At 47.5% G+C, this 27079-nt stretch overlaps 1 protein-coding gene across 1 annotated transcript in view; it reads left to right on the top strand.

The window, feature by feature from the left end:
• scn5lab (sodium channel, voltage gated, type V-like, alpha b) overlaps positions 1–27079 on the top strand; it is a 197793-nt gene that overhangs the window by 91131 nt on the left and 79583 nt on the right. Inside the window, exon 15 of the mRNA XM_078231635.1 lies at positions 20508–20960. Coding sequence (XP_078087761.1) covers positions 20508–20960 — 453 coding nt within the window. The remainder of the gene's footprint in view (positions 1–20507; positions 20961–27079) is intronic.

Here is a 27079-nt window from a genome sequence, read left to right as displayed (position 1 = left end):
CTCCCACAGTCCAAAGATGTGTGGGTTAGGTGGATTGGCCATGCTAAATTGAACCTAGTGTCAGGGGGACTAGCAGGCAGTTCAGAGGTGGTTCACTAGATTGATTCCAGAGATGAGCGGTTTGTCATATGAAGAGAGATTGAACAGTTTAGGCCGATACTCTCTGGAATTTAGAAGAATGAGGGGAGATCAAATTGAGGTATTCAAGATGATAAAAGGTGTGGATAAATTAGACGTGCAGTGGGATCTTCTGCTGGTGGGGCATTCTCGGACAAGAGGGCATAGTCTTGGGATAAATTTAAAACAGAGTTGAGGAGAAACTATTTCTCCCAAAGGGTTGTGAATCTATGGAATTCACTTCCCCAAAGTGCGGTGGATGCTGGGACAGTGAGTAAATTTAAGGAGGAGTTAGAAAGATTTTTAATTGGTGATGGGTTGAAGGGTAATGGGGAGAAGGCAGGAAAATGGGGATGAGGAGCATATCAGCCATGATCGAATGGCGGAGTGGACTCAAAGACAAAGAACAATACAGCACAGGAACAGGCCCTTCGGCCCTCCAAGCCTGCGCCGTTCATGTGCCCACTAGAATGCCCACTCGAGTGCCCACTCGATGGGTCGAATGGCCTAATTCTGCTCCTATATGTTATGAACTACTCCTTTAGATGGACGGTAATGAGTTGGACTTGGATATACAGGGCACAAATTCAAGACTCAAAGCTGACTCAAACCTGGTAAATGTTGTAAAGAGTGAAGAGGAAAGTAGCAGACTTCGACAGAGCTTTACATGGTGAATTGGGCAGACATGTGGATGATGAAACTTACATCAGGGAAGTGTGAAGTGATACATTTTGGTCGGGAGAATGAGGAGAGGCAATTTAAAATAAATTGGGTGATTTTAAAAGGAGTGCAAGAACAGACAGCCTTTGAAGTTGGAAGGCTTTTAAAATGCCACACAGGAGCCTTGACTTTATAAATAGGGGCAGAGAGTACAGCAGCAAGGAAGTTATGCTAAGCCTTTAACACTGGTTCGTTATTCAATTCTTGGCACTACACTTTAGGGAACCGGGAATAAGATCCTTCAGATTGAGATAACAGGGACGTTCTCTTCTGCTCTCTTCAGAGAAGAGAAGGGTAGGGGGAGATTTGATAAGGGTGTTCAAAGAAAGGTAATTGTCACTTGGGGAGGCGATGGCCTTCATGGTATTATCGCTAGACTATTGATCCAGAAACTCAGCTAATGTTCTGGGGACCCAGGTTCGAATCCCACCACGGCAATACCACTGGGCCATCGCCTCTCCTAAAGTCATAGAGATGTACAGTACAGAAAAAGGCCCTTCGGCCCATCACCGTCTATGCCGGTCAAAGGCAAGTCACCCATTATTCTAATCAGTGGAGAGATCGAGAGAGAGAGAAGTGACAGAGGTGGGGACAGTGAGTGCACACAGGGAAGTTTACCTCTTTATCCACAGATGATGATGCCAAGGTTCAGCATATAAAGAAGGAAAGGAAGGGATAAAGATTGTGGATGTGACTGTGCAGGACTATGAAGCGAAACCATGGCTGGTGATGGTGAGAGTGTAAGAATGGAAGCAAGTCAGGCAGTGCCACCGAGGAGTTTTCTGGAGAAGGATGGTGAGGTTGATGATCTCCAAGGCTGTCAAAAGCTCAGGGAGGACAAACAGCAACTAGGTTCATTATCACAAAGGATGACAACATGTGACTTTGGGCAGTGGCAGAGGTGGAGCCTGATTGAAGAGATTCGACAGGCCTCTGAAGGGAAGGGGAGCGGATTTGAATGGCAGCTGTGGTATGTTGGCCTTCGTGGGTCCATTGACTTTAGCAGGACTGGAAAACCCCGCTGGCAGGAGTAGCCATAAAGATCCTCCCCGGCTGTGCTCTGAGTATGTTCTTGGAGTAAGAAGTTTAACAACACCAGGTTAAAGTCCAACAGGTTTATTTGGTAGCAAAAGCCACACAAGCTTTCGAGGCTCTGAGCCCCTTCTTCAGGTGAGGGGAGATCAAATTGAGGAGAGCACCATGTCTGCCCAATTCACCATGTAAAGCTCTGTCGAAGTCTGCTACTTTCCTCTTCACTCTTTACAACATTTACCAGGTTTGAGTCAGCTTTGAGTCTTGAATTTGTGCCCTGTATATCCAAGTCCAACTCATTACCGTCCATCTAAAGGAGTAGTTCATAACATATAGGAGCAGAATTAGGCCATTCGACCCATCGAGTGGGCACTCGAGTGGGCATTCTAGTGGGCACATGAGCGGCGCAGGCTTGGAGGGCCGAAGGGCCTGTTCCTGTGCTGTATTGTTCTTTGTCTTTGAGTCCACTCCGCCATTCGATCATGGCTGATATGCTCCTCATCCCCATTTTCCTGCCTTCTCCCCATTACCCTTCAACCCATCACCAATTAAAAATCTTTCTAACTCCTCCTTAAATTTACTCACTGTCCCAGCATCCACCGCACTTTGGGGAAGTGAATTCCATAGATTCACAACCCTTTGGGAGAAATAGTTTCTCCTCAACTCTGTTTTAAATTTATCCCAAGACTATGCCCTCTTGTCCGAGAATGCCCCACCAGCAGAAGATCCCACTGCACGTCTAATTTATCCACACCTTTTATCATCTTGAATACCTCAATTTGATCTCCCCTCATTTGACTCACCTGAAGAAGGGGCTCAGAGCCTCGAAAGCTTGTGTGGCTTTTGCTACCAAATAAACCTGTTGGACTTTAACCTGGTGTTGTTAAACTTCTTACTGTGTTTACCCCAGTCCAACGCCGGCATCTCCACATCATATGTTCTTGGAGACATCCCTTAGGCTTCAGGGGAGGAAGATGGGCTATCAGAATTGTCCATTGTGATGGGTGAAGTGATATGCTGGAGTTAAGCGGGCCCAGGAAGTGGGAGATGGCTCAGAGACCAGGAGAGTAGAGGGACCAGGGCTTGCATTTATATAGCACCTTTAATGCACTGAAGCATCACAAGGCATTATCAAACAAAATTTGGCATTGGCCCAGACTGATTCCTGGGATGGCGGGACTGGCGTATGAAGAGAGATTGAGTTGATTTAGGATTGTATTCGCTGGAGTTCAGAAGAATGAGGGGGGGATCTTGTAGAAACCTATAATATTCTAACCAGGATAGATACACGAAGGATGTTCCTGATGGTTGGGGTGTCCAGAACCTCACAGCCTGAGGATACATGGTAGACCATTCAGGACAGAGACGAGGAGAAATTTCTTCACCCAGAGAGTGGTCAGCCAGTGGAATTCACCACCACAGAAAGTAGTTGAGGCAAAAACATTGTATGTTTTCAAGAAGCAGTTGGATATAGCACTTGAGAAAAAGGGATCCAAGGAAATGGGGGGAAGGCGGGATCAGGCTATTGAGTTAGATGATCAGCCATGATCATAATGAATGGCAGAGTAGGCTTGAAGGGCCGAATGGCCTCCTCCTGCTCCTATTTTTTACGTTTCTATGTTTCTAGGACTGGTGACCAAAAACTTGGACGTATCATTACATTTTAAGGAGCGCCTAAAAAGAGAGAAAGGTAGCAAGGCAAAGAGGGAATTCCAAAACATTGGACTTAGGCAGCTGAAGGAATGCCAACCAATGGTGGAGTGATGGAAATCGGAATAACGGAGATATCTCGGAAGGTTGTAGGGTTGGAGGAAGTTACAGCGACGGGAAAGGGTCGAGGCTGTGGAAGGATTTGAAAACAAGGAGTGAGAATTTTCAAATCGAGATGTTGCTGAACTGGAGTCAATGTGGATCCAAAAGGGCTGGAGTGATAGGCAAACGGGGTTAAGACTTGATAGCTGGAACTGCTGACTTACAGGCAGTGACCACTAAAGACCATCCTTATTGATGCAGGAGTGATTGCAAGACAGCAAAGTAACTGAAGGTCACCAGTTGGCCTGACCCGTGGTTTCAATGATACATTCCAGTCCACGAGGATGTTGAAATATTTGCTCATTGATTATAGTACAATTATAATCTTAGTACAACTGCATGATGCTGATGCATGTTAACAGATTGTTGGCACAGCTGATACACCACACAGGGGACAGTTGTGGTTTCTCTCTGTATAGCTATGCTCGCAATCCCTTGTTCCATTCAATATATGGCAGAGGAGAAACTTGGCTCAGACCCAGGACAGATCTTGAATTTCACCCACTCCATTTGGACAATTTTGTGGACTGACAGTCTAACAAAACTATTTGTAAATCCCGGAAACCGAGTGTTCGAGAAGTCACGACATTTTTCGATCATCTGAGCCTATCTCCTGACATTGATCCCTTTTGTGCTTGCTTCATAACAGAACGTCACTTTTATTGCTGTCAGGAAGCGTTCCAGATTCCTTTTAACCTTGATCTAACCTGGGGCAAGGTGTGGGGGGAGGGGGCTCCAAATGAAATTTCAAGTTCAAGTCCAGACCATTCCATGGGAATGGGAATAGGCCCTCCAGCCTCTAGCTGATCTGTAACTTAACCACCACCTGGACGTTCCCCTTCAAATCATGGGGTGGCACAGTGGTTAGCGCTGCTGCCTCACAGCGCCAGGGACCCAGGTTCGATTCCGGCCTCGGGTCACTGTCTGTGCGGAGTCTGCGCGTTCTCCCCGTGTCTGCGTGGCTTTCCTCCGGGTGCTCCGGTTTTCTCCTACAGTCCAAAGATGTGCAGGTTAAGTTGATTGACCATGCTAAATTGCCCCTTGTGTCAGGGGGACCAAAGTTACATAAGGTTAACGGGATAGGATCTGGGTGGGATTGTTGTTGGTGCAGGATTGGGGGGTTAGCAGGGTAAATGCATGAGGTTACGGGGATAGGGCATGGGGTGGACCTGGTGAAGATGTTGGAGAGTCGGTGCAGACTCGATGGGCTGAATGGCCTCCTTCTGCATTGTAAGGGTTCTATGAAAACCTACCATCCTGACTTCAAAAGATATCGCAGTTCTTTCACTGTCGCTGGATCAAAATCCTGTCACTCCCTCCGTAACAGCACTGTGGGTGTACCTACGCCACATGGACTGCAGCAGTTCAAGAAGGCAGCTCAACACCACCTCTTCAAGGGGTAATTAAGGATGGGCAATAAATGCTGGTCTAGCCATTGACGCCATCTACTCCTTGCCTAACAAAAATCTACCAGTCTCAGTTTGGAAGTGTTCTGTTCCTCAGCCTCATGCATTGTGGAGAGGAAGTTCCAGATTACCACTGCACCTTGTGTGAAGAAATGCTTCCTGATATCGTCCAGAACTGCCACCGTTTAAAGGTTGCCCCTCCCCTTTGGTTCTCGACTCTTCTCCGTCAGAGGAAATACACTCGATCAACTCCTTTAATCATTTGAATAACTCAAGTTAACTGAATTGCTGACTTTTGAATGGACCTAACTCGCACTAAGTTGACCTTTCTTTACACCCTAGCTATGACTGTAACACTACAGGATTAAGGAGAATCCCAAGGCATTTTATTCATACGTTAGGAACAAAAGGGTTGTTAGGGAATAAATCGGACCTCTCAGGGACAAAAGTGGGGACTTATGCTTGGAGCCCAAAGAGGTAGGGGAGATCCTAAATGAATACTTTGCGTCGGTATTCACAAAGGAGAGGGATGTGTTGACTGGGAGTGTCTCGGAGGGGAGTGTTGAACCGTTGGAGAAAATCTCCATTACAAAGGAGGAAGTGTTAGGTTTGTTAGAGAATATAAAGACTGACAAATCCCCAGGGCCTGATGGAATCTATCCAAGGCTGCTCAGGGAGATGAGAGGTGAAATCGTTGGGCCTCTGACGCAAATCTTTCTCTCGTCACTGGACACAGGTGAGGTCCCAGAGGATTGGAGGATAGCCAATGTGGTCCCGTTATTTAAGAAGGGTAGGAAGGATAACCCGGGTAATTATAGGCCGGTGAGCTTGACGTCCGTGGTGGGGAAGTTGTTGGAGAAGATTCTTAAAGATAGGATGTATGCGCATTTAGAAAGGAATAAACTCATTAACGATAGTCAACATGGTTTTGTGAGAGGGAGGTCATGCCTCATTAACCTGGTGGTGTTTTTTGAAGAAGTGACCAAAATGGTTGACGAAGGAAGGGCCGTGGATGTTGTCTATATGGACTTTAGTAAAGCGTTTGACAAAGTCCCTCATGGTAGGCTAGTGAAAAAGGTTGGATCCCATGGGATAAAGGGGGAGGTGGCTAGATGGGTGGAGAACTGGCTTGGTCATAGAAGACAGAGGGTGGTAGTGGAAGGGTCTTTTTCCGGCTGGAGGTCTGTGACTAGTGGTGTACCGCAGGGCTCTGTATTGGGACCTCTGCTGTTTGTGATTTATATAAATGATCTGGAAGAAGGAGTAACTGGGGTGATCAGTAAGTTTGCGGATGACACAAAACTGGCAGGACTTGCAGATAGTGAGGAACATTGTCAGAGGCTACAGAAGGATATAGATAGGCTGGAAATTTGGGCAAGGAAATGGCAGATGGAGTTCAATCCTGATAAATGCGAAGTGATGCATTTTGGTGGGAATAATGTAGGGAGGAGCTACACGATAAATGGAAGAACCATAAAGGGTGTAGAGACGCAGAGGGACCTGGGTGTGCAAGTCCACAGATCTTTGAAGGTGACGTCCCAGGTGGAGAAGGTGGTGAAGAAGGCATATGGCATGCTTGCCTTTATAGGACGGGGCATAGAGTATAAGAGTTGGGGTCTGATGTTGCAGATTTATAAAACGTTGGTTCGGCCGCATTTGGAACACTGCGTCCAGTTCTGGTCGCCACACTACCAGAAGGACGTGGAGGCTTTGGAGAGAGTACAGAGGAGGTTTACCAGGATGTTGCCTGGTATGGAGGGGCTTAGTTATGAGGAGAGATTGGGGAAACTGGGGTTGTTCTCCTTGGAAAGACGGAGGATGAGGGGAGACTTAATAGAGGTGTATAAAATTATGAAAGGCATAGATAGGGTGAACGGTGGGAAGCTTTTCCCCGGGTCGGTGGTGACGTTCACGAGGGGTCATAGGTTCAAGGTGAAGGGAGGGAGGTTTAACACAGATATCAGAAGGACATATTTCACACAGAGGGTCGTGGGGGCCTGGAATGTGTTGCCGGGCAAGGTGGTGGAGGCGGACACACTGGGAACGTTTAAGACTTATCTAGACAGCTATATGAACGGAGTGGGAATGGAGGGATACAAAAGAGTGGTCTAGTTTGGACCAGGGAACGGCGCGGGCTAATTGTTCTTTGTTTCTCGTTTCAAGGCTTCATTCTATGATCATCTTGCTGGTGCCAGTACAGAGTGAGACTGCGGATAGTTGGGAACCTGTCTCGGGGGCAGGGAATTCAGATGGTGTTCGTGGAAGTGGAAATGACGAGGGTTGGGAAGCATTTTCCGATCAGGGCCAGTGTGATCTCCTGGACTCGTTTCGATCGCCTCAGGGGGTCGGAGAGGAATTTCCCAGATTTCTTTTCCCCATATTGGCCCTGGGGTTTTTCACTCTGGGTTTTCGCCTCTCCCTGGAGATCACATGGTCTGGAATGGGGGGGGTGGGGTGAGTTAATAGGTTGTAATGAACAAAGCATCGTAGCTGTGAGGGACAGCTCGGTGGATAGGATATTGGTATGTAGATAGGCTGGAAAATTGGGCGGGGATCCTGGATTCAGGATTCAATCCTGGACCGGGGAGCGGCGCGGGCTTGGAGGGCCGAAGGGCCTGTTCCTGTGCTGTATTGTTCTTTGTTCTTTGTTCTTTGTACATTCTGCACCCTCTCCTTTCCTTCTCTATGAATGGTATGTTTTGGCTGTATAGCGCGCAAGAAACCATACTTTTCACTGTATGTGACAATAATAAATCAAATCAAATTAACATCTTAACCCGTCATTCTCAAGAGAATGTGTCCTGATATTTTAACCCTGTTAACCCTGCCTTAAATACTAACTTAATTTTAACTGTTAATTCTTCCCACATTGAACTCTTTACAAAATGATACAGTGAGAAGTCTCGTGACACCAGGTTAAAGTCCAGTGGGTTTATTTGGAATCAGGAGCTTTCGGAGCGCTGCTCCTTCACCAGACAGGTGCCTCACCTCATCCTGATGAAGGAGCAGCACTCCGAAAGCTCGTGATTCCAAATAAACTTGTTGGACTTTAACCTGGTGTTGTGAGACTTCTTACTGTGCTTACCCCAGTCTAAGGCCGGCATCTCCACATCATAGTGACAAAATGATGAAATCGGGGGACAGAAGTACACCTACCCAGCCGCTCAGTTCAAGGGGTGGGCATCAAATGCTGACCTTGCCAGCGATGCCCGCATCCCATGAAAGATCAAAGATAGAGAAAAAGACCTGCTGATTTTCGGCAGGCATCCGTACTGCCTGTTGCGAGCAGGTACAAATCGCGGTGGGGCAGCTCCTGGCACCTAAAGTTAAAGTTTATTGATTGGTCACAAGTAGGCTTCCATTAACATTGCAATGAAGTTACTATGAAAATCCCCCAGTCGCCACACTCCGGCGCCTGGTCAGGTACTCTAGGGGAGAATTTAGCATGGCCAATGCACCTAACCAGCACGTCTTTCAGAGTGTGGGAGGAAACCGGAGCACCCGGAGGAAACCCACATAGACACGGGGAGAACGCGCAGACTCCGCACAGACAGTGACCCAAGCTGGGAATCGAACCCGGGTTCCTGGCACTGTGAGGCAGCAGGGCTAACCACTGTGCCACCATGCCGCCCACACCCTGGGTGCGGGAGCGTAACCTGCACAATTTTAACAGGCTGCCGATCAGTTTCTGACCCCTCAATATTTTGATTAGTAACTTACAGCTCACAGGTTGTCCCGATGGGCAGCAAAGCAGCTGAGAAGAAAGGAGGATTTGACCAAGTGCATTTGCACTTTGTTCAACTGCAAAAAAACTTCCTGGAGCTTGTGTGTAACATGTAGCCTCCGGATGGAAAACCCACAGAAAGAAGATTCCCTGTAGAGTTTTGTTACAGGCTGTTGAAAAGTAGCTTCTGATAAAGGCAGGAATAAAGCCACATTTCAAGCTGTGTGCAATCCTTTGCAAACAACGACTACTTGTATTTCACCCCAGTGTCATAAAACATCACAGGGTGCTTCAGAAAAGCAAAATAGAATTGAATTGATGTGATTTATTATTGTCACATGTATTGGGATAAACCGAAAAGTATTGTTTCTTGCACGCTATACAAAGTATACTGTACATAGAGAAGAAAAGGAGAGAGCGCAGAATGTAGTGTTACAGTTGCTGATAGTGTGAGGGAAAGAGTTAGAGTACAGTTAGGGGTGGCATGGTGGCACAGTGGTTAGCAATGGCTCGCATGTGGGAGTGTTTCTGAAAGTGGTCAGTTAGAAACTGGGCTATGCAATTTTGAGATCCCATTCTCGGGCTGCACGGTGGCACAGTGGTTAGCGCTGCTGCCTCATGGAGCCTGGGACCCAGGTTCGATTTCTGTCTGTGTGGAGTTTGCACGTTCTCCCCGTGTCTGCATGGCTCTCCTCCGGGTGCTCCGGTTTCCTCCCACAGTCGGAAAGACGTGCTGGTTAGATGTACTGGCCATGCTAAATTCTCCCTCGGTGTACCCGAACAGGTGCTGGAGTGTGGCGACTAGGGGATTTTCACAGTAACTTCATTGGAAGCCTACTTGTGACATCAATAAATAAACTTTAAACTTTAAAGAGCTTTGAACTGGAGTAGAAGATGGAGTTAAAGGGTATGCTGGGGACAGCTCACAAGAAGTCGCCCCGCTCCCACGCCATCTTGAATAAATTTGGCATCAAACCGAATGAAATTAGACTAGGTGACCAATAGCTTGGTCAATCTCAGGAGGGAGAGGTGAATGGGTGGAGAGGTTTAGGGAAGGAATTCCGAGCTGAGGATCTAAGTGACTGAAGGAATGGCCGCCAATGATGGAGTGATGAAAATCCAGGCTGAGCTCGAGACTACAGTTAGAGGAGTGAAGATCCCGCGGAAGATTGTAGGATTGGAGGAGGTTACAAACGGAAGGGAAGGATGCAGAGGTGGAAGAATTGAGAAACAAGGATGAGGGTGCAGACTGAATTTTCAATGTGAAAGAGGTAGCTGGGATAAACTGCATCATGTTGGACAGTTCCAGCTGTTCGGTCTGGGTCTGAGGAAGAAAAGGCAGCATGGTGTTTTGTGCGTGTGTGCGTGTGCCCGTGCGCGTGCGTGTGTGTGCATGTGTGCGCATGTGTGTGTGTGTGCGCGCATGTGTGTGTGTGTGCATGTGTGTGTGTGTGTGTGTGTGTGTACGTGACTATTCATCAGAACTGACCAACTGGTGAACTTTGACTTACTGCCACCACCCGACACGAGGTCGGAACAGATGGAAAAGGCCATTCATCCCAACTGACCTCATCCATCCTTCCGGAATGCCAATGCCAGAGGCTCCCTCCCATTATAGCAGCAAGGATGTCTCGCTAATCAATCCAGTGTCCCGGACAGTGCGCCCTTCCTGGAATCCTGACCGACACGTAAACCACAATGTTTAACAAGAAAATACTTGCCCCGCACTTAAACCATCGCCGCCCGCCCTGAATGCTGTGCCCGCCTGTGCTGCTGATTTGGGGAAGTTCCAGAACATTCTTTTCCCCTGGGCCTCTGGCTCGCTCATCCACGAAAGCATTGTGGCCCCAATGCAGACTGAAATACTCCCCGTCTTTCCAGATTTCAATGACATTGTTTTTATTGATTGAGATTGATGCACCTACTCACTAAAACAAGGGCCTGAGCAGCTGTCTGAACTCGCCTTGCTGTTCTAACTATAGGTCTCAGTCCCATCGAATTGGCATTGCTCAGTCCTCAGTCTGAGCTCTCACCAGTCATTCCACGTAACGGATTGTTCCCCCAGACCGATCGCCGTCGCCTTATCACACCCGCGGCGGGAAGGAGTGTTTGTCATCAGTCGCAAATCGTCCTTTAAAAAATTGGAATGTTGACTATTTTTATGACTTAAGTGTGACTGAATGTTTGCAATTAGAGCAGCACTCAGAGAAACAATAGCTGTCACGGGAGAAACATTTTAGATTCTGGGCCTCCGAAAGGGGAGGTCATTGCATAAATTGAATTGTTGGCAGATCCCGAACCTTCGATGTGAAGACAGGATTCTTCGAGTTTGTGCTTTGGGATAAGGTTGCTTTCTGTAACTGAAATGCAAGATGCCAGTGTCAGGGAATGGAACAGCTTTGCTCTTTGATTTGATTTGATTTGATTTATTATTTTCTTATGTATTAGTAGACAATGAAAGGTATTGTTTCCTGTGCACTAGTCAGACAAAGCATACCATTCATAGAGTACATAGGAGAGAAGGAAAGGAGAGGATGCAGAATGTAGTGTTACAGTCATAGCTAGGGTATAGAGAAAGATCAACTTAATGCGAGGTAGGTCCATTCAAAAGTCTGACAGCAGCAGAGAAGAAGCTGCTCTTGAGTCACTTGGTACGTGACCTCAGACTTTTGTATCTTTTTTCCCGACGGAAGAAGGTGGAAGAGAGAATGTCCGGGGTGCGTGGGATCCTTAATTATAAATCATAGAATCCTACAGTGCAGAAGGAGGCCATTCGACCTATCGAGTCTGCACCGACCACGATCCCACCCAGGCCCTATCCCCATAGCCCTATGCATTTACCCTAGCTAGTCCCCCTGACCTCAGACTTTTGTATCTTTTACCCGACGGAAGAAGGTGGAAGAGAGAATGCCCAGAATGTGTTGTGTCCCTAATTATGCCGGCTGCTTTTTCGAGGCAGCGGGAAGTGTAGACAGAGTCAATGGATGGGAGGCTGGTTTGAGTGAGGGACTAGGCTTCGTTCATGACCCTTTGTAGTTTCTTGCAGTCTTGAGCAGAGCAGGAGCCAGACCAAGCTGTGATACAACCAGAAAGAATGCTTTCTATGGTGCATCTGTAAAAATTGGTGAGAGTCGTAGTGGACATACCAAATTTCCTTAGTCTTCCGAGAAAGTAGAGGCGTTGATGGGCTTTCTTAACTATAGCTCTTGGGGCTGAAGTGATCAAGGGATATGGGTGGGGGGAGTGGGGGAAGGCGGGATCAGGATATTGAATTTGACGATCAGCCATGATCAAACTGAATGGTGAAGCAGGCTCGAAGGGCCGAATGGCCTCCTCCTGCTTCTAGTTTCTGGGTTTCTCTGTTTCTATCTCATTGAATGGGAAAGCAGGCTTGACAGGTCTCCGGCCTATTCCTGTTGTTAAAGGTGCTGAAGTCTGAACATCCACTGCCCCGGGTTAGAGGATTCCTAAGTTATGTCCTTAACTCACTGACTTGACTCCGGAGGTGTTCCCTGGCGTGACTCCTCTGTTCTCATACATTCTGGCTGGGTCCTTCGCTCTGTACGTTGACAGCGGGGGACAGTTAGGATCAGACACATCGTGAATAATCCTGTATATTCATTGCACAAATCACCTGAATATTCCAAAAATACAACACACAGTTAATCAGCCCGTTATCCGGACCAACATGAGTCATGCCTTGGGCAAACTACGTTAGTGCCACGACAAATGAAAACAAAATGAATCTCTGACCACTCGCTCACGCCGACATGGAGCAATCTGTTTCCATGGCAACCGATTGATAAATTAACACAAGAAGGACTGCTAATATTTTCTTTTCATTGTCAACTTCAAATGAGCTCTTCTGTAGAATGGCAGATTCTATTCCTGTCATTGCAAGAGGAAAACCCAGAGAGATTGATGAATGTCAACTTTCCGATGGAATGAGGTCAGTGTCACTGAGCACGTGTGGAGATTCCCGGACACACATTTCAATCCCTCCACACCACTTTCTTCCCTTTTTTAAATTCATTTGTGGGACATGGGCATTGCTGGCTGGCCAGCATTAATTACCCATCCCTAGTTGCCCCTGCCCTGTGTCGTTTGCTCGGCCACTTCAGAGGGCATTTGAGAGTCAACCACATTGTTGTGGTTCTTGAGTCACATGTTTTCACCATCTGTCGTGATGAGATTCGAACTCGAGTCGCCAGAGCAGGGACACTGGACCTCTGGAGTACCAGTCCAGTGACAATACTACTATGCCACTGCCTCCTCACTAGGCCCTAAGCTCCGGAATTCCCTTTCTGAGCCCCTCCGCCTCTCTCAATCTCCTCTGAAATGCTCCTCAAGGCTTAGCACTTTGCCCCAGTTTCTACTCCCCTATCCTAATATCTCCTGACGTGGCTTGGTGTCAAAATTTGGTTTAATCAATGCTCCTGTGAGGTGCATTGAGATGGTTTGACCAGGTTAAAGATGCTATGTAACTGCAAAGAGTTTTATTGGTTCAGGTTAGCTCATCGCATTCACAGCTATGTCCAGAAGACTCTCACAACAACGTTTGAACCTTAGTTAGGCCGCACTTGGGATATAATTTTCAATTCTGGCCACCACACTACTAGAAGGATGTGGAGGCTTCGGAGAGGGTGCAGAAAAGATTTACCAGGATGTTGCCTGGTATGGAGGGCATCAGCTATGAGGAGAGGTTGGAGAAACTTGGCCTGTTCTCACTGGAATGACAGAGGTTGAGGGGTGACCTGATAGAAGTCTACAAGATTATCAGAGGCATGGACAGAGTGGATAGTCAGAAGCTTTTGCCCAGGGTGGAAGAGTCAATTACTAGGGGGCACAGGTTTAAGGTGCGAGGGGCAAGGTTTAAAGGAGGTGTACGAGACAAGGTTTTTACACAGAGGGTGGTGGGTGCCTGGAACTTGCTGCCGGGGGAGATAGTGGAAGCAGATACGATAGTAACTTTTAAGGGGCATCTTGACAAATACATGAATAGGATGGGAATAGAGGGATATGGTCCCCGGAAGGGTAGGGGGTTTTAGTTCAGTCGGGCAGCATGGTCGGTGCAGGCTTGGAGGGCCGAAGGGCCTGTTCCTGTGCTGTAAGGTTCTTTGTTCTTTTTACTGGCGTATTGTGAAATAACTCCTCAGAGGCCAGTGTCCCTTCACCAGGTTCCCTTTAGTTACAAGCTACCGGCACGGTAGCACAGTGGTTAGCACTGCTGCTTCACAGCTCCAGGGTCCCGGGTTCGATTCCCGGCTCGGGTCACTGTCTGTGTGGAGTTTGCACATTCTCCTCGTGTCTGCGTGGGTTTCCTCCGGGTGCTCCGGTTTCCTCCCACTGTCCAAAGATGTGCAGGTTAGGTTGATTGGCTAGGTTAAAAAAATTGCCCCTTAGAGTCCTGGGATGCGTAGGTTAGAGGGATTAGCGGGTAAAATATGTGGGGGTGGGGCCTGGGTGGGATTGTGGTCGGTGCAGACTCGATGGGCCGAATGGCCTCCTTCGGGATAGTTTAGAGAGGAATAGGGAGAGGGAAAGTTTGAATTCATGGCTGAGGGGATGGTGCAGGAGGGAGGGGTTCAGGTACTTAAGCAATTGGGGCTCGTACTGGGGCAGGTGTGACCTCTATGAGAAGGATGGTCTACACCTTAATCAGAAGGGGACCAATATCCTGGGGGGTAAATTTGCTAAGGCCATGCAGGGAGGTTTAAACTGATTCGGGGGGGGGGAGGGATCCTGAGTAGTGGGGCTGAAAGTGAGGGATGCATGGATGGGGACTGCAATGCACGGCATTGCAGAGGTGGGGTGGAGCAGGGTTTGAAATGTGTATACTTCAATGCCAGGAGTATTCGCAATAAAGTGGGTGAACTTGCAGCGTGGATCAGTACCTGGGACTTCGATGTTGTGGCTATTTCAGAGACATGGATAGAGCAGGGGCAGGAATGGATGCTGCAGGTCCCGGGGTTCAAATGTTTTAGTCGAAGTAGGGAAGGAGGTAGAAGAGGGGGAGGGGTAGCATTATTGGTCAGAGATTGTATCACAGTGTCAGAGAGGAGGTTTGATGAGGACTTATCTGTTGAGGTAGTATGGGCGGAGATTAGAAATAGGAGAGGAGAGGTCACCCTGTTGGGAGTCTTTTATAGACCTCCTAAAAGTTCTAGAGAGGTTGAGGAAAGGATTGCGGAGTCAATCCTGCTTAGGAGTGAAAGTAATAGGGCAATTGTTATGGGGGATTTTAACTTGACTAATATTGACTGGAATTGTTATAGCTCTAGCTCGTTAGAGGGGTCAGTTTTTGTTCAAAGCGTGCAGGAAGGTTTTTTGACTCAGTATGTAGACAGGCCAACTAGAGGTGAGGCTATATTGGATCTGGTGCTGGGAAATGAGCCAGACCAGGTGCTAGACTTGGAAGTTGGTGTGCATTTTGGTGATAGTGACCACAATTCGGTTACGTTCACCTTAGTGATGGAAAGGGATAGGCATGAACCTCGGGCCAATGGTTTTAGCTGGGGGAAGGGTAATTATGAGGCTATTAGGAGAGAATTAGGAAACATAGGTTGGACTAGGAGATTACAGGGACTGGGAACGTCCGACATGTGGAGTTTTTTCAAGGAGCAGCTACTGCGAGTCTGTGATAGGTATGTCCCTGTCAGGCAAGGAGGAATTGGTAGGGCTAGGGAACCGTGGTGCACCAAAAAAGTTTCTTTGTTGGTTAAAAAGAAAAAGGAGGCTTATGTTCGGATGAGACGTGAGCACTCGGGTAGTGCACTAGAAAGCTTTAGATTGGCTAAGAGGGAGTTGAAGAGCGAGCTTAGAAGGGCTAAAAGGGGACATGAGAAGACTTTGGCGGATAGGGTTAAAGAGAATCCTAAGGCGTTCTATAGGTATGTCAAGAACAGAAGGTTGGTTAGGGCAAGTTTAGGGCCAGTTATAGATGGCAGAGGGAAGTTATGTGTGGAACCGGAGGAGATTGGTGAAGCATTGAACCAATATTTCTCTTCGGTGTTCACGCAAGGGGACATGAATATAGCTGAGGAGGACACTGGGTTGCAAGGGAGTAGAATAGACAGTATTACAGTTGATAAGGAGGATGTGCAGGATATTCTGGAGGGTCTGAAAATAGATAAATCCCCTGGTCCGGATGGGATTTATCCAAGGATTCTCTGGGAGGCAAGAGAAGTGATTGCAGAGCCTCTGGCTCTGATCTTCAGGTCGTCGTTGGCCTCTGGTATAGTACCAGAAGATTGGAGGTTAGCGAATGTTGTCCCATTGTTTAAGAAGGGGAACAGAGACTTCCCCGGGAATTATAGACCGGTGAGTCTCACTTCTGTTGTCGGCAAGATGTTGGAAAAAATTATAAGGGATAGGATTTATAGTTATTTGGAGAGTAATGAATTGATAGGTGATAGTCAGCATGGTTTTGTGGCAGGTAGGTCGTGCCTTACTAACCTTATTGAGTTTTTTGAGAAAGTGACCAAGGAGGTGGATGGGGGCAAGGCAGTGGACGTGGTATATATGGATTTTAGTAAGGCGTTTGATAAGGTTCACCATGGTAGGCTTCTGCAGAAAATGCAGATGTATGGGATTGGGGGTGATCTAGGAAATTGGATCAGGAATTGGCTAGCGGATAGGAAACAGAGGGTGGTGGTTGATAGTAAATATTCATCATGGAGTGCGGTTACAAGTGGTGTACCTCAGGGATCTGTTTTGGGGCCACTGCTGTTTGTAATATTTATTAATGATCTGGATGAGGGTATAGTTGGGTGGATTAGCAAATTTGCTGATGACACCAAAGTCGGTGGTGTGGTAGACAGTGAGGAAGGGTGTCGTAGTTTGCAGGAAGACTTAGACAGGTTGCAAAGTTGGGCCGAGAGGTGGCGGATGGAGTTTAATGCGGAGAAGTGTGAGGTAATTCACTTTGGTAGGAATAACAGATGTGTTGAGTATAGGGCTAACGGGAGGACTTTGAATAGTGTGGAGGAGCAGAGGGATCTAGGTGTATGTGTGCATAGATCCCTGAAAGTTGGGAATCAAGTAGATAAGGTTGTTAAGAAGGCATATGGTGTCTTGGCGTTTATTGGTAGGGGGATTGAATTTAGGAGTCGTAGCGTTATGTTGCAACTGTACACAACTCTGGTGCGGCCGCACTTGGAGTACTGTGTGCAGTTCTGGTCCCCACATTACAGGAAGGATGTGGAGGCTTTGGAGAGGGTGCAGAGGAGGTTTACCAGGATGTTGCCTGGTATGGAGGGGAGATCCTATGAGGAAAGGCTGAGGGATTTGGGATTGTTTTCGCTGGAAAGGCGGCGGCTAAGAGGGGATCTTATTGAAACATATAAGATGATTAGAGGTTTAGATAGGGTGGATAGTGATAGCCTTTTTCCTCTGATGGAGAAATCCAGCACGAGGGGGCATGGCTTTAAATTGAGGGGGGGTAGTTATAGAACCGATGTCAGGGGTAGGTTCTTTACCCAGAGGGTGGTGAGGGATTGGAATGCCCTGCCAGCATCAGTAGTAAATGCGCCTAGTTTGGGGGCGTTTAAGAGATCCGTAGATAGGTTCATGGACGAAAAGAAATTGGTTTAGGTTGGAGGGTCACAGTTTTTTTTTAACTGGTCGGTGCAACATCGTGGGCCGAAGGGCCTGTTCTGCGCTGTAATGTTCTATGTTCTATGTTCTATGTTCTGCACTGTAGGGTTTCTATGATTCTATGATTCTACTCCTAAGAGTGCTTCAGGTACAAAGTCAGAATGCAGAGCGTTGGTAGCCCTGACACTCCTCAATATTTACATACAACTGAGCCTCCATGATTGGGCAGGCAATTATGATCTCAATCAGGGATATCTTTCAGGGAGTTTATACTCCAAGAGGCCAACCTCATGGGCCTCGTTGAAGTCATCACATATTGATTATTCCAAGCTCTCTCCAGCCCCAGGACTCACACTCCAGTAACTTGTCTAAAGAAGAGCGGATGGAAACTCCCCTGATAAGGAATCTCCCATCCATTACACCAGTTGATATTTAGCCCAGAAATTTATTCATTGGCATTTATTTCCTGAACAATTTTGTGCAGAAATCCTTTTCCTTGGTGTTTCTCTGTTGCCGTGGTTACTGTTGAGAAGCGTCAGCTGCTTTGCTGTTTACCGGGAACTGACTGACTGATTAGCCTCTGGTCGATGCCCTTCACTTTGACATGACTAATCAACAATGGGCTTCCCTCCTGCTCCACACTTTCCCTCCATTGCACCGCTCCCGCCCCCACCAGTCAGTGCATTCCACCAGGCAGTGAAAATGCAAAACCCAAAAATCGAGCAGGGAAGCAGCCGCAATGTGTCATAGAGTCATAGAGGTTTACAGCATAGAAACAGGCCCTTCGGCCCAACTTGTCCATGCCGCCCTCTAACCACTAAGCTATTCCCAATTGCTCACATTTGGCCCGTATCCCTCTATACCCACCTTACCCATGTAACTGTCTAAACACTTTTTAAAAGACAAAATTGTACCCACCTCTACTACTGCCTCTGGCAACTCATTTCGGACACTCACCACCCTCTGTATGAAATAATGGCCCCTCTGGACCCTTTTGTATCTCTCTCCTCACAACTTAAACCTATGCCCTCTCGTTTTAGACTCCCCTACCTTTGGGAAGAGATGTTGACTATCTCCCTTATCTGTGCCCCTCATTATTTTATGGACCTCTATAAGATCACCCCTAAGCCTCCTACACTCCAGAGAAAAAAATCCCAGTCTATCCAGTCTCTCCTTATAACTTAAGTCCCGGTAGCATCCTAGTAAATCTTCTCTGCACTCTTCCTAGTTGAATAACATCCTTTCTATAATAGGCTGACCAGAACTGTACACAGTATTCCAAGTGTGGTCTTGATAGAGTTCTAAATGAAAATAAAACCTGAGATATGTGGTCACTGAAGCTGTTCCTTGTGCCATTGGGTTAAGGCGTGGTCAACTGTGTCTTATTGACTGTTATACGAGTCTTTCCTTTGCGTAAAACAATTAAACTAACGCAAACAAACTAAGGGAGAAAGCAAGGAGGGCGACCCCTTAAAAAAAGGGGGGCGGGGGAAACCACCCAAAGCAAAGAAAGCGTAAAGGAAATTTAAAACATCAAACCAAAACGTGAAGAGAAGGGATCAATAATACACTCCAGTCCCTGCGGTGTCCAACGGGCATGGAAGGTCTTGATGGTGCCCTCGGACACCGCATGCTCTCTCACCAGGAACACCAGGCCGCGAATATAGCTGTGGGTAGAGGGACAGACAGTCGGGTCAGATGACCCCTTCGGTCGCCCGCTGCCTGGACCTATTTATAGCGCGTTTGGGCAAGCCAAGGAACAGGTTCACGAGGAGGTCCTCCGCCTTCTCTGTTCTGTCTGTATAGCGCACAAAAAACAATACTTTTCACTGTATGCTAATACATGTGACAATAATGAATCAAATCAAATCAAATCAAACCCCTCTGCACTGGGTGCCTAGATCAGGAGTGTGGGGCTGAAGTGCAAGTAGCAAGGATAAACATTTCCAGTGCCACCATTGAGAGCCACGCTACACACACTAAATTCAGCCCAGTGAATTTCCATCAGAATCCAAAGATGACAGAGATAACATTGGCTCAATGGCATGTCCCAACTATAAATATTAGATAGCCACTAATAAACAAATATATGACAACCACTAATAAATAAGTATAAGGTGATCTCTAATAAATCCAATAAGAATCATAGAATCCCTACAGTGGAGAAGGAGGCCATTTGGCCCATCGAGTCTGCACTTTCTGGTTAAGAAGGCGTATGGTGTGCTGGCCTTTATCAATCGAGGGATTGAGTTTAGGAGTCCGGGGATAATGATGCAGCTTTATAAGACCCTCGTCAGACCCCACTTGGAGTACTGTGCTCAGTTCTGGTCGCCTCATTACAGGAAGGATGTGGAAAAGATTGAAAGGGTGCAGAGGAGGTTTACAAGGATGTTGCCTGGATTGAGTGGCATGCCTTATGAGGATAGGCTGAGGGAGCTCGGTCTTTTCTCCTTGGAGAGACGCAGGATGAGAGGAGACCTAATAGAGGTATATAAGATGTTGAGAGGCATAGATCGGGTGGACTCTCAGAGGCTTTTTCCCAGGGTGGAAATGGATGCTACGAGAGGACGCAGGTTTAAGGCGCTGGGGGGTAGGTACAGGGGAAATGCTAGGGGGAAGTTTTTCACACAGAGGGTGGTGGGCGAGTGGAATCGGCTGCCGTCAGTGGTGGTGGAGGCAAACCCAATAGGGTCTTTTAAGAGACACCTGGATGAGTACATGGGACTTAATAGGATGGAGGATTATAGGTAGGCCTAGAAGGTAGGAATATGTTCGGCACAACTTGTGGGGCCGAAGGGCCTGTTTTGTGCTGTAGTTTTTCTATGTTTCTATGATATGCAGGCCGGAATTTTACCGGCACCCATGCCCGAGGCTCTTGAGAGCGCGCCCGAGGCCAACAGGGAATGCCGTTCTGCGAGCCGCGGGGTGGGCGTGCCGGTAAAATCAGGGCCAGAGAGTGCGATGAGGTAGGGGTATCAATACCAACATAGTTCAATGGTCATTGTGCTGTCAATTCCATGTGATCTCTCCAGCGGCTTTCCAATAATGGAATGAGGGTAAGAGAAAATGCTAATAACATCCACTCATTTATTTCCCCCCAGGTACTCAACCTCTTCCTGGCCTTGCTGCTGAGTTCCTTCAGTGCGGACAACTTTAGCTCCCCGGATGAAGATGGGGAGATGAACAATCTCCAGATGGCCTTTGCCAGGATCCATCGTTTCATCGGATTTGTGAAGGGGGCCGTTGTGGAATTCTTCCTGAGCTTCTGCAGGGGCACTGACGCCTCGACGGAGAGGAAGAACATGGTGGAGCTTCCGATCTATGTCTGCAATCACACCGACACCGAGGCGGCAAAAGAGGCGGAGAACAAGGACGGGAACGGCACAGCCAGCGACATTGAGAATAACAGGATGGCCATGGACCCTAACAATGAGTCCACAACCAAAGACTCCAAACTGTCTGAGAATGTTCCCATCGCAGTTATCGAGCCAGAGTTGGAGCTCTGCGAAGAGGAGGAACAGAGCACCTTTACAGAAGTAGCTGTGAGTGAAGAGGTAAGAAAATGGTCTTTCTTCACTGAGGCTTCTTGGTTTCTTCAGCTGCGGGGGAGGCGAAAGGTGACTTTGGGCTGATGGTTCCTGAAACTCTTCACCTCTTGGGGGAAGCAGGGTGGTTTCTCTTCATCTCATCGGACGGCACAGTGGTTAGCACTGCTGCCTCACAGCGCCAGGGACTCGGGTTCGATTCCCAGCTCGGATCACTGTCTGTGCGGAGTCTGCACATTCTCCCCGTGTCTGCGTGGGTTTCCACCGGGTGCTCCGGTTTCCTCCCACAGTCCAAAGATGTGCAGGTTAGGTTGCTTGGCCATGATAAATTGACCCTAGTGTCAGGGGGATGAGCAGTGTAAATATGTGGGGTTACAGGGATAGGGCCTGGGTGGGTACAGACGTGATGGGCTGAATGGCCTCCTTCTGCACCGTAGTGATTCTAGGATTCTCATGTCAGGGTTTGTTAAAGACTAATTTGTAGAGATTCATTGCTTTGACTCATCAACAACTTTTATCATCTTTTCACATAACCACCAGAATCACAGCAAGTGAATTAAATAGGCCTTCACTTTTGTGCTGTTTAGCAATTCCTATTCCCCAATGTTTCATCACATCACTGAGGGTTGGACTAATAATCCAGAGTACGTGAGTTCAAATCCCCTCACAACGAGTTCAGAGTTTGACTATAGTTTTTACTTATTTATTCTTTCATGGGATATGGGCCTTGCTGGCTAGGCCTGCATTTCTTATCCATCCCCTAATTGTCCTTGACTAGACAGTGGCGGTGAGCTGCCTTCTTAAACCGCTGCAGTCCATGTGGTGTAGAAGATGAGTGGTCACATGACACCACGTTATAGTCTAACAGGTTTATTTGAAATCACAGGCCTTCGGAGAGTGCCTCACTCCACTTCACCTGACGAAGGAGCGGTGCTCCCAAAGCTTGTGATTTCAAATAAACCTGTCGGACTGTATCCTGGCGTCATGTGACCTCTTCTTCTACACTCCTGTCCAACACCGGCATCTCCACATCATGTGGTGTAGGTACACCCACAGTGCCGTTAGGAAGTTCCTGGATTTTGGCCCATTCAGTAAAGGACAGTGAAGGAACAGTGATATATTTCCAAGTCAGGTTGGTGAGTGATGTGGAGGGGAACCTCCAGGTGGTGGTGTTCCCAGGTATCTACTGCCCTTGTCCTTCTAGGTGGTAAAAAGTTTGGAAGACGCTGTCCAAGGAGTCTTGGTGAGTTCCTGCAGAGCACAGCTCCCGTTGTGTCATAGAGTCACAGAAAAATACAGCACGGACTCAGGCCCTTCAGCCCAACTCATCCATGCCGACCAGGTTTCCTAAACTGAATTAGTCCCATTTGCTTGCGTTTAGCCCATATCCCTCTAACCCTTTCCTATCCATGCACCACATCCACAAACATCCACTCCCTTCACCACCGATGCTCAGTAGCTGCAGTGTGTACTATCTACAAGTTGCACTGCAGCAATTCACCAAAGATCCTTAGACAGCACTTTCCAAACCCATGACCACTTCCATCTAGAAGGACAAGGGCAGCAAATACATGGGAACACCACCACCTGCAAGTTCCCCTCCAAGCCACTCACCATCCTGATTTGGAAATCTATCGCCGTTCCTTCACAGTCGGTGGGTCAAAATCCTAGAATTCCCTCCCTAACAGCATTGTGGGTCAACCCACAGCATGTGGACTGCAGCGATTCAAGTAGGCAGCTCACCACCACCTTCTCAAGGGCAACTAGGGATGGCCAATAAATGCTGGCCAGCCAGCGACACCTGTGTATAAAAAAAACTATAACTCTCTAACCCTCATTAGAGAAGCCAGTTTAACATGGGACACTGTATATTAATTGTAGATCAAGCCTGCAATATTCAATCCTGCCCCTGCACACTCCTGCCCTAATACCTCCTTCCATCTACTTTCCCATGCTCCCATGGCTGATCTGAACATCCGGGAGATAGGAAGGAGAGTCCACAGCTGGCTGACTGATCAATGCCAGAAACTGACCGGAAACTGACAAGCAGCTTGTTGACTGGGGAAACAATAGTTTCAAAAAGCATCACCGTTGTACAGAGGACAGGCTGTAACCATCAGGCAAATATTGGCACACCCCAGCAGCTGTACTGAGGTGTGCAGCTGTGTTTGACAATGAGGGAGGCACAATGGTACCAACATTACAAACGGCTATGACACACCATTATATATTGTTTGTCGCTCCTGCACTCAATCTAAATATTTGTGTAAGTGGAGATTAATTTTTAAAGGGAGATTATTATCAACTTGCATGGCATTGGAAAGTAATTGACCTTGTTATTAATTAGACTGGGCCATGGTTTTCTTACTGAATTATTCATCACAACACTAGCGATCCAGTTTATTGGTTTATCTCGGCTTTTATTGCCCAACTAGGGCTGGGCAATAAATGCTGGCCAGCCAGCGATGCCCATGTCCCACGAATGAATAAACAAAAATGTAACTACAATGTCAAATTATTAGAATCATAGAATCCACACAGTGCAGAAGGAGGCCATTTGGTCCATTGAGCCTGCACCTACAACAATCCCACCCAGGCCCTATTCCCAAAGCCCCACAGATTTACCCTGCTAATCCCCTGACACTAAGGGACAATTTAGCATAGCCAATCAACCTAACTCGCACATCTTTGGACAAGGTGAGTCCGTTAAGGACTGTCGGTATTTCTCTATTTTTTAAATTCAGTCATGGGATGTGGACATCGCTGACCACACCAGCCATTATTACTCATCCCTAATTGCCCTTCAGAAGGTGGTGGCGAGCTGCCTTCTTGAGCCACTGCAGTCCCTGAGGTGTAGGTGCACCCACAGTGCTGTGAGGGAAGGAGTTCCAGGATTTTGACACAGTGACATTGGAGGAACAGCGATATATTTCCAAGTCAGGATGGTGAGTGACTTGGTGGGAATCTTCCAGAGATTGGTATTCTCGGGTATCTGCTGCTATTGTACTTCTAGGTTGCAGTGGTCATGGGTTTGGAAGGTGCTGTTGAAGGAGCCTTGTTGAGCTTTAAGTGCATCTTGTAGATGGTACACACGGCTGCCACGGTGCATCAGTAGTGGAGGGAGTGACTGTTAAAATGGTGGATGGGGAGCCTATCAAGTGGGCTGATTTGTCCTGGGTGTTATTGAGCTTCTTGAGTGTTGTTGGAGCTGCATTCATCCAGGCAAATGGGGAGTACTCACTCACACTTCTGACTTGGGGAGTCAGGAGGTGAGTTACTTGCTGCATGATTCCCAGCCTCTGGCCTGCTCCGGTGGTCATGATGTGGAGATGCCGGGGTTGGACTGGGGTGAACACAGTAAGAAGTCTCACAACACCAGGTTAAAGTCCAACAGGTTTATTTGGTAGCAAATACCATAAGCTTTCGGAGCGCTGCTCCTTCGTCAGATGGAGTGGAAATGAGCACATTTCCACTCCATCTGACGAAGGAGCAGCGCTCCGAAAGCTAATGGTATTTGCTACCAAATAAACCTGTTGGACTTTAACCTGGTGTTGTGAGACTTCTTATTGTGCTCTGGTGGCCACAGCATTGATATGGCTAGTCCCAGTTTAATCCCTGATCAATGGTGCCCCCGCCCCACCCAGGATGTTGATAGTGAAGAACTTTTTTAAAATTCATTCGTGGGACATGGGTGTCGCTGGCTGGCCAGCATTTATTGCCCATTCCTACTTGCCCTAGGAGGGCAGTTGAGAGTCAACCACATTGCTGTGGCTCTGGAGTCACAGGTCAGACCAGGTAAGGATGGCAGATTTCCTTCCTTAAAGGACATTGGTGAACCAGATGGGATTCAGCGATGGTGATGCCATTGAATGTCAGGTGGAGATGGGGGTCATTGAATCTTATTGGAGCTCTCCAGCTGCAACCATTAAATTCAACCCTGGGAAGGAGAGGATACAGAGGAGATTTACAAGAATGGTACCAGAGAGAAATGACTGCAGTTATATTGAGGTACTCAAGTCATCCTCCTTAGAACAGAGAGGGTTAAGAAGCAACTGGAGCACGGTGAGCACGGAGGTTCCAGTTTGCCCAGTTGACTACATGGCAGAAGTGTGGTTCAGAATAATACCAACCCTGCATGGGGTTCGATGTTCCCCTTCCAACTGTGGTAGTCTTTGGGGCCTTCCTCCTCACCCCATTCCATCGTAAAACCATGACCTAATCTGTGGGTGGGCAACCCTCAAATAATTGTGAATGCTACCTGAAGGCGGAGGTGATGGAATAGAGGGGTTTAAAATGTTGAGGAGATTTAATAGACTGAATGAGGAGAGACTGTTTCCAGTTTCAATAATCAGACCACATGGATTGAAGTAATAGAGAAAAGATGCAGAAAAATAATTGCGTTGTTATGGTATAAAAGGCACAGCCCGAGAGGATTTAATAATAACATTCAAAATGACCTTAAATAAATATTTGATAAATAAAAGATGTGTGGGTTAGGTTCATTGGCCACGCTAAATTATCCCTTAGTATCAGCAGGATTAATAGGGTAAATACGTGGGATTACGGGGATGGGGCTTGGGTGGGGTTGTTGTTGGTGCAGGCTCGATGGGCTGAATGGCCTCCTTGTGTGCTGCACATTCTATCATTTAATTTGATTTATTATTGTCACATGTAATGGGATACAGTGAAAAGTATTGTCTCCTGCGCGCTATACAGACAAAGCATACCGTTCATAGAGTACATCGGGGAGAAGGAAAGGATAGGATGCCGAATGCAGTGTTACAGTCATAGCTAGGGTGTAGAGAAAGATCAGCGTAATATAAGGTAGGCCTATTCAAATGTCTGATGGCAGCAGGGAAGAAGCTGTTCTTGAGTCGGTTGGTAAGTGATCTCAGACTTTTGTATCTTATTCCTGGCGGGAGAAGGTGAAAGAGAGAATGTCCAGGGTGCGTGGGATCCTTGATTATGAATCATAGAATTCAACAGTGCAGAAGGAGACCATTCAGCCCATCGAGTCTGCACCAACCACAATCCCACCCAGGCCCTATCCCCATAACACTATGCATTTACCCTAGCTAATCCCCCTGACACTAAGGGGTAATTTAGCCCGGTCAATCCACCTAATCTGCACATCTTTGGAGTGTGGGAGGAGACCGGAGCACCCGGAGGAAACCCATGCAGACACAGGGAGGACGTGCAAACTCCACACAGATAGTGACCCAAGGCCGGAATCGAACCCGGGACCCTGGCGCTGTGAGGCAGCAGTGCTAACCCCCGTACCACGCCAATGCTGGCTGCTTTTCTGAGTCAGCGAGAAGCGTAGATGGAGTCAATATTTGGGAGGCTGGTTTGCGTGATGGACTGGGCTACGCTCACAACCTTTGTAGTTTCTTGCGATCAATGATTAAGTGATTCTATGGAAAGTTTCATAGAATTCCTACAGCGCAGAAGGAGGCCACCCATCAAGTCTGCACCGACCACTATCACACCCAAGCCCCATTCCCGTAACCCCACATATTTACCCTGCTATTCCCCTGACACTAAGGGTCAATTTATCATGGCCGATCAACCTAACCCGCAAAACCCGCTCATCTTTCAGACTGTAGGAGGAAACCAGAGCACCCGGAGGAAACCCACGCAAACACGGGGAGAATGTGCAAACTCCACACAGAAGGAAGTGCAGGGTGCTCAGATTAATTGAATAGTTCTTTCAAGGATCCAGTGCAGACATGATGGGCTGAATAGCCTCCTTCTGTGTCCCATGATTGTATGATTCGATCGCAAAGAGCTGCCGCTGAGTTCAGGAAGCGGTGCCTAAGAGGCAGCATTGTCCAACCTGACGCTTTGCACAGTCTCGGGCTGCACAGCAGGTGTGATACTGAAGGTGTGACAGATGTTTTCATCTGCTCCACTTCACATGAATGAGAGCAAGAGCAGGTGAAAGAAGCCTGGCGGCTGGTAAATGGCTGCTTGAATCACTTTCTCTTCGATGGAAAATGATTTGTTTTTTCTCAGGCCGTTCAGTGCAGTGATTTTTCCGGCTGTTCAGATAAAAACGAGTTATGTAAGATATTGTTTTTTTTTTCAAAGCACCAATCTGGCCTGACCTTTTCTTTACCCAGCACTGG

The sequence above is a fragment of the Mustelus asterias genome, chromosome 2, assembly GCF_964213995.1.
Source record: "Mustelus asterias chromosome 2, sMusAst1.hap1.1, whole genome shotgun sequence".
NCBI classification, from domain to species: Eukaryota; Metazoa; Chordata; class Chondrichthyes; order Carcharhiniformes; family Triakidae; genus Mustelus; species Mustelus asterias.
This window is presented reverse-complemented; position numbering and strand designations above follow the sequence as displayed.